A 12,397-nucleotide genomic window follows, 5' to 3' on the forward strand; every position below is an offset into this window, starting at 1 on the left:
GTTTGGCATATTGACCGTCAGCAGCTTGGTCACCATCGTGGTCACCATCGTGGTATTGACTTGTCAATCACATGGAAGCCACGCCCTAAAGTGTACCATGCTTTATTGTCTATTTTTCTATTATAAGGGTCATCATTTACAAAATTAATATTGTGCTGTATTGATAAAGAGTTGAAACTAGCTATGGAGACCGTACAATCAGTAGTGTATACTATGGTAATAAGTCAAGTGACAAGTAGGGTCATTTTCTCATCGACTTCTATACAATTAGACTTATTTTTGTGATCAGTGGAGTCGCCCCCTGCTGGCCATGAGAAAGAATGCAGGTTTAAGGCACTTCTGCATTGGCTTCTGTTTTTAGGCCAGGAGATTCTTACTTTGTGGTAACCCCAATCTATTCTCTTATTTTAAATTTTTACAAAGATAATAATATTAGTCATTTGTTATGTTTGTTAGTAGTAGTCATGGCTACAACACAACAACAACAACAACAACAAGTAGCATATTCAGCTCACTAAGTCCCGTTCAGTTAAATCTTCAAGGAAGACCTGCTCAGAAATGTAGGCAACAATATCTAGTCAAATAAACTTGTGCTTGCACTTGAGAGCAGTAAGGTTAAAATCAAATAATACCAAACTTAAAATGAGTTACTGAAAAGGCAGTAGGTTAATCTAATAGCAGACCACTTGTGTCAAGAGTCAAACAGGTAGAAATGTCTTTATTGAATCTTCCAGAGAACATCCATCACTTTGAAATCTCCTAGCTCTATTCACTCCTTTCCACTTCTGAATCCTATTTTTTGGCTTGAGACATGAAAGAAATATAGGACATGGTTGCATCAATGGGGTTTCCAATGTTTCGCACTTTGGAACAGCTCCACACAGTCTCATTAACAAAGGCATGTTCAATCAAGTACAGGTTGAGCGGAAAGGATTACAAATAGGCTTACTAGCTGAACCGGGGCTGGCACTGGCGTGTCGTGGCCGTGACATTGTCTTCTACGGAGGCCGTTGGGTGTGTTTTTCAGCTCCCCTGTGACAGTTCAGGGCACAAGGAACAACAGACTTTCCTCTCCTGTCCGGTCCCGTCTGACTATGAATGATGGGAGGTTAATGAGCCACGCAGAGGTGACTGCTAGTGAACAGAAACATAATGTTCAGCTTTCTTTGGAGTGTCTCCCTGTCACCTTAAAGCTCTAACACAGGACAGCAAGCTTACTGAATAACCTCATGGTTTCCTTGAATATATTTAGTAAATTGTTTTCACACAATTTACGTGTGTTGAAGCTGTATGAAAATGTTTGATATGGGAACAAAGTACAAGATTATTTAGAGAAAGTGTTATTTTTTAGATGTTTGCACATAAACACATTTGTACATTCTCCAGGAATTCTCACTTTTAAAAGAAGAAACTGATTTTCAAAGAAGTGGAAAGTGAGTGATGTCTCTCCCTCACAGAGTTTATGTGGAACTGTAAATTTCACAGCTTTAGCTTTTTATTGACTGACTCCATTGCTCCCCAAACTGTGGGAGTGTTTCTGTGGGTTTGGAGCGGTGACTCATAGGGCAATTCCAGAGGAGTCTTGAGACACTTCAAATGGTGGAGACAAAGGGCTCAGACAAAGCAGCTCATTTACATTGAGGGGTTGCCCTTTTGATTCAGAGTCTAAAAACACGACACCTTTTTCCTTTTTATTATTCTGTTTTTACTGTCTGCCCTTTTGAGGATGGGAGGTGGGGAAGGTGTTTGGTCAGTAGGTAAATGTCACTGTCCCTCTGTTGCTGAATTTCCTCCCCCCTCCCAGCTATTATCTGTTGCTGGTGAGCTGTTTGTGTAGTGATGGTGTCAGTGGCTCAGGCCCCAACATTCCCACGGGCCACACCACTGGAAGGAATCACACCAATGTCACACCCTCAATGTCACAACTTCATTTGGCATGTATGTGGGTTTGCTCGTGTGTGTGGCTATTGATTGATTGACGTTAAGTATTGTAGGGCTTTTGTTGGCCTCCATCACTGAGTAAATATACAGTTTGACATACTGTAGTGATATACTATCAAGATATTGTCTGACATTTTGGTTACTTGGTAATATAACCCAGTTGTTTTTCTGGTCTTGTTGTTAAGTTACTAGAGCTCAAACTATTAGTTCATCAACCTGCAAAGATAATCAATAATAACTGTATTTATAATGAATTGATTATTGTCATTTTCCAAGAAAAATAAAAGAATGCAAAACATTTTCTTGATCCAGCTTCTCAAATAAGAGGATTAACTGTAACTGTGTACCTTTTTTTTAAATAGTGTTTGAGTTTTTGGACTGTTGGAAAGGACAAAACAAGACATTTGAAAATGTTGCCTTGGACTCTTGTGAAGTTGTGATGGGGATTTTTTTGAAGATGTTTGACGAACCGTAGTCAAAACAATTAATCAGTTAACCAAAAAATAATGAGCAGAGTAATCAATGATGAAAATAATAGTTATTTGTGGCCCAAATCAACTTTCATGTCTCATTACATCTTTGCATTGTAACTATCACATCCAATTTCTTTGCAGTGAGGTAGTATTGTGGTTATTTTGCTTTATGGGGCATTAAATAGTATATGTTGTGCATTTCTAAACTATCCTACAGGGAAATTCAGTCATTACAGAAGCAGCAAACACAAGACACAATAAACAAGCCAAGGCTATACTAATAGCTGTTATGTAAAAGCTGTAATAGAAGCTAATAAAGAAATAAAAATGATGCTGTAATTGCTTCCCCCCCACATATTAGTGCAACACAGTAATTGCAGTGAACACTGCTCCCTCATACACATCAACAGTTTTTATTGTTAGCAAAAAGAAACGGAAATCAATATTGATTTTGTGTTTTTATGTATTGTACATATAGATCGGATTCCTGTGTGGCCTTCTCTATCTTGTTTAAGTATTAAGTCACCACAGGGAAGGATTAGGTGGATTAACGGTGCCAGGCATTTCTCTACAGAGTCACATGGACACTAAGCATTCTGGGAACCCACGTGTCCTGACCGGTGCCTCATTCTGGAGCCGCTTTTATAAGGGCTAGACTGTGAGGATGGCTTCACCATACCTCTGCCAAAATTAGACTAGTTGCCACGGCTAAATGGGGCCTACAAGGTTTATAGACCAGTTGAGAGTGGAGCTGTTTTTGTGCAACACAGTCAATTAACCAGAAGAAATGCAGCCAGGAACAACCACCTAACTTGTTCATTAGTCTGTCTGTTCACAGAGGAATTTTTTGTATAGTTTGTTTTGGCTATTTTCAGTTACAGTCTGTGTTTGTATTGGAGATGTTTTGAACATTATGGCCCTCGTTTATTTATTTCCCATTTCCCATTATCCTCTTGGTGTGGGTCCTGAGCTCACACACTGTTGATCATGCTGCCTTGAGTGTTTGACCTGAGACCACACACACTGACACCCTTATACACACACAAATACACACAGATTGGATTAGCTTTCTTGGAACTTGCCCAGATGCTGTGTGGTAGGTCATGTAATAACTGACCCATACTGGTCCCAGGAGGATTTTATTAAAACCTCATTAAGGAATACTACCTCTGCTTTGTTTGTAAGTTTGTAGTCTTACTTGTACTTTCCTTTTTTCCATTATCCTTTTCATATTATTATTCTATTGTCTGCATACAGTCGGCATTGTTGAAGATATTGGGCTCCATTTCCTCTCTTTCAGAACTTTTAGTAGAAGTCCTTTTCTGCCTTTTATTATTGTACAGTACAAAAAATGTGTTCCGCAGACTGCAGAGTTGCCTAAGCTAAATAATCTATCACAGTAAATTTAAAGCCTTAATTTGGTTTGTCAAAGTTTCTCTGATATATCGTTATTTCCTTGCACCTACATTCAGCATTTTCATATGAATGCATTAATTTACATTCTGCAAGAAATGAAAGTCACTGGGAAATAAATATCAGGATAGCATGGAGCAAAATAAATACAATACAAAAAAATGAATCCTTACTCTTATATGTATATATTTCTAATTATTTTATTAAGATAGGTGTGACGCTGAAGGCTGTAGTGCAACAATGAAAAACAAGTTAAAAATATATATGCGTCAAAATGATTGACGGTGTAATGTGAGCTAGATGTAGACAGCAAATGTGCTGTAACTCAAAATAACATCACTCTTCTGCTTTAAGTGTTAACGGGTAACATTTACCACTAGAAATTAAGACAGATTTACCTCTAACATTAATGTTTGTGCATGTTTGGGTTGCTCATTAGAGATCCAGACTCTAAGGTAGGCTATATTTATCTCCCACAAGGAAAAAAGGAGTGTTTATTTGTGTGTGCACATGATGTTCCATGCGTTATTTCATGACAAGCACCATCGTGTCTTAGCTTGTTTTATGTGAAACTTGGCTCAGAACAAAGAGCAGGCTAATAAAACATGTTTGTGTGCTGGAGGCAGACTGGGAAAGCAGCGACAGACTAATGTGTGTTTGCAGTAAAGAGTGAAAACGGGCTAAATGATCCTCAGTCCACACGGCTTTTGACAAGCGTCTGTGGTGGCAGGCCTGTCTCTCCTACGTTCAAGCCGCCTCACAGCGTTCTTTATTGCATTACAGTCTGCATGCATTTTAAAATAATATGTCACGCTGGGACATGAGCCAATCAGCATAGGTTCCCTGCTGTTGTTGTCTATTTATGCTTTTTGCTTAAGCTTTCTTCTGTCTCACTGCCTCTCCATTTTCCCAACTTCCACTCCCTCTTTCCCTCTTTTGTCTTTCCCTCTGGCTTGCTAAGCCTCCACATAGCAGCAGGTGTTCACACTTACACATGATATAACATCTCACGGTGAGTCAGTAATGAGAGGTGGATGCTCGATGACTTACACTTGTGAGGTGTATGTTTGTGTGTGTGTGTGTGTGTGTGTGTCAGTGCTGCATATGAGACCAAGACCAGAGCTTATCCAGTCTGAATCAAGAGAAAATTCTGTAAATTAATCTGCTTATGTTTTGGATATTTAAGGACAGTACAGTTCCACATTGGAGTAATAAATACGTGATAAAAGGGTCTCATAAGAAGAAAACATTTATTAAAAACACCTTGTTACTACCCCATGTCTTTGTCTGTCAAATAAATCTCAAAAGATCCATTTTAGTATATTTTTACATTCACATTTGACCCCTTTCTCTAGTAACCTGTCAAAATGTAATTGATGACTCATCTTTTTGATCCCAGTGAGTAAAATGTGATAACAGTTCTTCGGGCGATCCAGCCAACCCTTACTGTCTCATCAAACATTTAGGTCTACCAAGCTGAATTATCAATTACATGAGTCCTATTGTGTGTATCTGGGTATTTGTTTTAACCAGGATCATTAATATCATCAGCAGCTTTCTGCACTAGAAGTAGATCAACCAACTAAAGATAAGTGATTGTCGAGAGCTACCGTCAGTGTCCGTTTTTTTCACCGCTCTTGAACTTTAAAATGAAGTCAGTAATGGCATAAAGTCTTGCCCCTGACCTCTGTTTTATGTGAAAACACGACAAAGCGTGGAAGTAAGTTACTGTCAGAGTCATTTCATGTGACCTTTAAGGAAGAGTTTAGTTGCATCAAATCACAGCAAAAAGAAAAACAAGACCAATATCCACAGCTAACTGTCTTTGTATTCATCCACATCTCCCTTCTGAGTCTAAGAGTAACTTAGACTATTTCTTCTCATTTATCTTTTTCTGACTCCATTCCACCGGTTTTCGCTGGTTGACGCAACAAACTGGTCTTGGATGATGTAAAAAATTGCGATGATGACAGTTGTGTGCTCGACTGGTCTTGAAATAAATTTGCCTGAGTCACGACCAAGTAAAAATTCTGTCAGTTTCGAGATGAGACCAAAGCTCTTAACATGTTGTCTCAAGAACAAAGTTGATTGTGTCTCCTACAGGAGTGTGCGTCTGTGGTAAAGGATGTCACAGTCAACACAACTAACTGTCCAGTCTGTTTTCCCAAGGCTAGTCATCTGTCTGAATCAGGTATCGCTGGTGATGAGACAGGGACCACAGATGAAACTAATTTCTTCTTCTGCCGTGCTGTTCCCCCCCTCAAGCTCTCTCTGTCTGTGTCACTTCTTTTGCTCTCTGCTGCCCCCTATAGCGCTTCTCTTTGTGCAAGTCTGGCCCTGAGCAGCTCTTTTTTTGAGTACTAAACAGGCATGTGATTGCAGATTTATGGCAGTGTTTTAAACCACCTCCACTCTGCCTTCACTGCCATTGTCGCACAAGAATTAAAGACATACCGAGATTTTATCACTTCAGTGAAGTCAAAGGGGTGTTGAGAAGGCCACAACACTTGTTTTTCCACAGCTGCAGAGTCTAGTTGTGGTCAGGCAGTCACTGCCTCCCTTGTCTTCCTCCCTAATGTGCTGCTTTCCTCACCACCTCTCTGCTTCTCATAAACCCCAAGCCAGTCTCACAAAGGAATGAGAGGGAGGAGAGCAAACAAGCCTGTGGTGGTGCAGAGAGGGAGGAGTGGAGCAGGACAAAGACATGGAGATGGAGGAAGGAGGGGAAATGAGGTTGAATCTGAGGCTGTTCTAGACAGGCTAGTGTGTGTTTGCTTGCTGATGTGGATGAACATACGTGTATGCATGTGTTACGTGTGTTTGCGTGGGCACCACTGTGCTTGTGTGGCTGAACGTATGCATGTGTGTGTTGCTGGAGCTGTTTTCAGTTTATGTGTGTGCGTGTGTGTGTGTGTGTTTGTGTGCAGACTCAGCTATGGCTGGCTCTGTAGCTCATCGCACACTACAGCCAACTGCTGATTACACAGCACTTGTTTTGTCCTCGCTCTATTCTGTTCTGCGCCTATTATCAGACCGGGGAGCCTGTGCAGCATTAGATGGAGAGCTTTGTCTAACACACTGTTTCTCAAGTCTCCCTCTTCAGTTATTTTCTCCTTGGCTCTGCGCTGCAAAGGACACCTCTGTCTGTGTTTCTTCAAGGCTGAGGACCCAGCAAATGGTCAGACATTTGAGTCCAACGGTTCTTGCTCATTCCCTTGATCTCTCTCTGGGGCTGAAGCCTGTTTACTCAGCCTGATGACATTATGACAATCAAGAGGGGATCAGTTCCGTTCCACTTCCTGTCTGGAAGCTCCCTAGTGTGTGTTTAGGGACAGTTTGGCATGCAGAGCAACATCGGCTCGCTGATTCATTAGAGATTCCCGTACTGTGACACCCCTAGCATCAGGTGAGTGTTAACAGGGCGTGACTTATTGTCTCAATGACTAGCTGATGAGTTGACTGATGCTAACACTACACTATGTCATTTGAAAGGCAATCATGTGGAAGCTGATTACACAGTAGTTTTAGACAGTTGGTGTCCATTTTCCGAAAAGTGAGTGGTGTTAAGTTATTTTGAGCGAAGGACAGGCAGACTGGGAGTTCCAGCTTCCTGCTTGCTGAACGAGGAAGTGTAGGGTTCAGTAGCTGATGACAGGAAGGACAACAGGGGAGGAAGATAGTAGATTTTGTCTATGTTCAAAGGGCTGGGAGATAAACAAAGATTTTTTGTACAAAATCACAGAAATATTTTTTAACAAATCCTTTGGTAACTCAGAACATTTTTGTTGATGTTAATAGTGCATGTGCCTGTATAGCAGAGCTGATAGTAGATCAGGAACCATCATTGTTTACCTTGAAGAATAAACGTTCCATCCTTTGTGGAAAGATTTAGTCCCAGGAGGCGTGGATGAGCAAAGCTCTTCTCTCAACTAGGAATGTCCTGGTTTGTGAGGCATGACGGACTGCATTTTTCTTTCTTGTTTTGTTTTTCTCCGTCTCTCTGTGTGCAGCCTCTCACTACCTCAATGGGCATCAGAGCAAAAAAACATGTGCACAAATCCAATCAAACCCCTACTCATTTAACCATCAACCTAGCCAAACATTCCCGAGGTGCAGTTAATTTGTCTGAGCCTGAAGCTGCTCCATCACATCTAGCACAGTTATCCATTGTAGTACATGAGCTGAACCTTCTTTATATGTTCAGACTTCACAGCAGCCTCCTGTGTCAGGCTCATAACAAAGTTTATGAGTAAAGCAAGTGAAGCAGACAGTGTCTCATGTCTGTCAGCTACAGTACTCTTTTATGGGATCTATAATGCTTGATTGCAGTAACCCCTATTTCTCTCTCTCTTTCTATATCTTTCTGCAGGCACTAGCAGCCAATGCAGGCACAGGGTTTGCCGTGGCAGAGCCACAGGTAGCGATGTTCTGCGGAAAGCTCAACATGCATGTCAACATTCAGACCGGCCGCTGGGAACCCGACCCATCCGGAACCAAGAGCTGCGAAGGAACCAAAGAGGGTGTGCTGCAGTACTGCCAGGAGGTGAGTCACTGTGACACAGACACATCTCTAATCTCCTTTTTATAAGTCTCATAGAGGTGCTGAAATTCCAGCATCAAAGTCACTTAGAATAGAGCATTGACAAAGTGGGTTGTCATCACAGGTACAACCAATGAAATCTGAATCCTAAACCTTTAAGGAGAACGTTATGAAGGTCTGGTAATGTGAGACCTAATATTTTAGATTCTGTTTTACATTTTTTAATCATCATGATTGTATTGTTTCTAGTTGAGTATTAGATATTAAGATGGCAACATTTGCAATGGTTGGATGTGCTTGTGGGACACAAACAAACAAAGGGTTAGAGAGATGCAGTAGTTTTCAGAAAGTTTCCAGTTGTCTTGTCTGCAGGACAAACCTGGACTATATATTAATAATTTGATAATAATAAAAACTGAAGGCAAAAAGATTGGGTTTTGGAGTTAAATGCCCAAACAGAGTTATACTGTCTAATATCCTCTGGGATGACCCTGCTGTTATTAGGGGATACAACAGGAAAAGAACCTGCAGCCTGTTGACTATTATTTAACTTGGGACAGACAAGAGCCCTGTACTCTGATCACGAGATGGAATATAAGGTTTAAGGAGGTCAGGCAGGTATGAAGGAATGAGCCCATTTACAATTTTGCAAGTCATCAGAAGCGCTTTTAAGTGTCATCAGACATGCATAGGGAGACACTGAAGGGACATTGGTGTAACATGATCATTTTTTAAATTTTAGTTATGATTTAAGCTCCAGCATTTTGAACCATTTGAAGACTTTTACGACGAGCACATGGCAGGCTTGACAATAAGACATTACAATAATCTGTAGTCTTGATGAAACAAAGGTGCGAATAAGGGTTTATGCATTAGCCAAGAATAGAAAATACCTAATTTGAGCTACAATATATTGCGTAGGTGACTTCTTTCAAACTATGTCGAGTCTATGTCGAGAAGAGTCAATGACCAGCATCTTGATTTTATTAGAATTTAGGAGCAGAACATTACGTGACATAGTTTTATATTTTGGGAAATATACTTATTTGCTTTCTTACCGTGAGTTAGATAAGAAGATCGAAACCACTATCAAGTCTGAATGACTGTCATGCCCCCATTCAGATGCTGGAAGATTTTGCCTTTTTATCATCTTTAATCATTAACAATACTGAGGAAACTAATAAAACAAGCCAAGTTGAATTTTTATTAAAATAAACGGGTTAGCAAGTTTCAGGTTAGCAAGATTATTTATGTCTCCACATGAATCATATTCTTCCCCCTGGTCAGGCAAGATAATAGAAGGAAAAAAAGTAAGTACGAGGAAATGTATTATTGAATATATCCATGGGGTGAGAATATGTTATACTGAGGGGAATTGGCTAGTGAGGTGGAAAAAGTCAGTTTTCGTTTCACTGTGATTTGTCATTAGACAGGCTATTGAGCTGTTCCTGAGAGACAGGCATTATTTACAGTATAGTGGGTGGCATTTTAATTAGCAGACCATGTGACTGTCATTTTCTCTAGCTGTCTACAATTTACATGTTTTTCCACTATATGGATATCCTTGCTCTTATTTACTTGTTCTTCCTACTGTATCTCCTAACCCAAGAGGCTGCTGGTATTACTGTCATGGTTTATTATGCAGCTGTCCTAGAAAAAGGGGCTGTACATTTTCAAGCAGCTTTCCCCACAAGCTTCAGTTGCAGTTATTAATGACATTTTGATGGCATTTGGGAGAAGTGTGAATTGGGTGCTCTTTCATGGCTGAGCAGATGGCATCGAGAGAGTATAAAGCGTGGATTAAAGGATCCTATTGAAGCTCCACTTATCGCACCTTCTCTCACTCGCGTGCACACACACACACACACACACACACCCATACACAAATACCTCTCTCATTATTTAATATATATTATATGCTTCTTCTTCCAACAGATGTATCCCGAGCTCCAAATCACAAACGTGGTGGAAGCCAACCAGCCAATTCGTATTGAGAACTGGTGCAAGAAGGAGAAGAAGGTGTGCAAAGGGCACGCCCATATTGTGGTGCCTTACAAATGCTTAGGTAAGCTTGTACACTAATAAGTAGTGCAGTTCAAGGGCTGGGAGAAACCACTTAGAGGGCTGTGAATGTCCCTTCATATCAGGTGTTCTCCATTGTCCCCTCTTTTCTATATTGGCCCTTCATTCAACATAGAGAAAGAAGCGATAATGATACATCTTAGCCATAGGCAGAGGTGACATAGGGCGATATTGGAGTCTGATTCAGTTGACTAATCCTGGCCTTGAGCTGCAGATTGAGCAGATTCAGGCTGGATGGGAGCTAATATCTCTCAGAACGGATGGTTAAAGGGCGAAAGCTATTATTGCTGGGGAGGCTTGTTGAGCAATAAAGCACAATCTTATTTCCCCCTCAGACAGTGGCCATAAACTCACAGACACACAGGGTCAGCATGAGGGAGGTCTGTAAGGAGGCCTGCTTTATTACTCCCCATTTCTCCATTCGCCTGTCCTGTCATACACACCTCACTCCCTTCTCTGTCTCCTGCAGCATCACTGTAATTAACAGTGGCAACATGGCTATAGTCTGGTTTATTAAATGTCAGACTTTGCAGTCCACATGTCACTGTGTTCCCTTACTAACAAAAACACAGCACACTCCTGCTGCCGCTGAGGATTGCAATAATAGGGAGTGTACTGAAACAAGGCTCCTCTCTGTACTTGTAAAGCTATGTCAGGAAGGAAAAAATATCTTCCTATATGCTGCAAACACTTCCCGGCACCCTTCCTCTGTCCGAACGCCTCTTGCTGATTGAGTTGTGCCGCTTTCCGGGATGAAAAAGCTATTAGCAGTTGCAGTGGACTGTGAAATGGGCTACCATTCAAGAACATTTTTGGCAAACCACAGACAGAAGGCTTTTGGGAAATTCATGGGACAGCAAACACCACAACAGGAGTGGCCACTCGGTGTCTGAGACAGGAATACAGATGAGCGAGGTCCACATGCTGATTCGGTCTCCAAAATTCCCCCAGTTTGCTCTCATCTTACAACTTGAAGCTGTTTCCCTCTGACTACCTGCCACACCTGATTGCCTCTGTCCTCTTGTGTTCACTGTAAGCGGCCTCTCATTATGATTCAGAAACAGTGCTATGACTGCCATTTAATTAAAACAATCCCATTACCCCCATTGGAATAATGAAATAACTTTATTGCTTGTTCTTGCATATTTTCTGTCATCATTGTTAAAGGTCTGCGCACTCATGACCCATCAAATTACGAAGGCCTTCTCTGCTGCTCTGCTAGGTTGCCAATGAGGAGTCTGAACTGAGAGAACAGAGCAGACAGATGGAGAAGGAGAGATGAACATAAGGTGTTGGCGAGAAGGGGGCTATTGAAAGGGTTTCTGCTTAATTATGTAATGGAGCGTGATAGGGGCTTAATTGAAGGGCTCTGATCATATGCTACAAGCCACGGCATGCTCTGCCACCTCGCCGCACCTCACCTGTACAGTCTATTATTTGTGAGGCCGCTCTATCATATCACGCTCAATGAAGAGTGCTTCTGAATTATTCATTATTTGTGATCCAGAGAAATGCACATCATAGGTTCTGCCTTATATTCTTCAGTGTACCTTAAGTACAGTAGAATCAAAAAGAAATAAAATACACCAACATGAGGTGAGCTATAGATTGAAGGACATGATTAAAAGGTACAGACCAGCACCCATGTCAAGTTAATGGGTTTATATGAATAATGCAAGCTCTAAGGAAAGAGCTCAGTGTAAAAGAGAGAGATGGGTTATGCTGTATCCCATCTATCCATGAAAAGGCTCAGCCACAGAGCCACAATCCCTTTGTGTTTCCTGTCCTCAAACAAATGCAAATGAATGTGATTTTTGTTGCATGGCACGTTAATCCCTGCAGCATGATGTCTTTGTCAAACAGCAGAGGACTATTTTAGATACTTTTTTATTATTATGTCTAGAATGGTGAGAACAGTCAGTGCCAGATGTGTAACTTTCATGTTGGT

General features: G+C 41.0%; 1 protein-coding gene across 2 annotated transcripts in view; it reads left to right on the forward strand.

Annotated features, from left to right (window-relative positions):
- Positions 1-12,397, forward strand: part of aplp2 (amyloid beta (A4) precursor-like protein 2) — a 53,750-nt gene that overhangs the window by 16,527 nt on the left and 24,826 nt on the right. For both annotated transcript variants that reach the window (XM_046074493.1, XM_046074491.1), the window contains exons 2-3: positions 8,197-8,370; positions 10,303-10,432. In XM_046074493.1, the coding sequence (XP_045930449.1) occupies positions 8,197-8,370; positions 10,303-10,432 (304 nt within the window). The remainder of the gene's footprint in view (positions 1-8,196; positions 8,371-10,302; positions 10,433-12,397) is intronic.

Source organism: Micropterus dolomieu, linkage group LG17 (assembly GCF_021292245.1).
Source record: "Micropterus dolomieu isolate WLL.071019.BEF.003 ecotype Adirondacks linkage group LG17, ASM2129224v1, whole genome shotgun sequence".
Lineage (NCBI taxonomy): Eukaryota > Metazoa > Chordata > Actinopteri > Centrarchiformes > Centrarchidae > Micropterus > Micropterus dolomieu.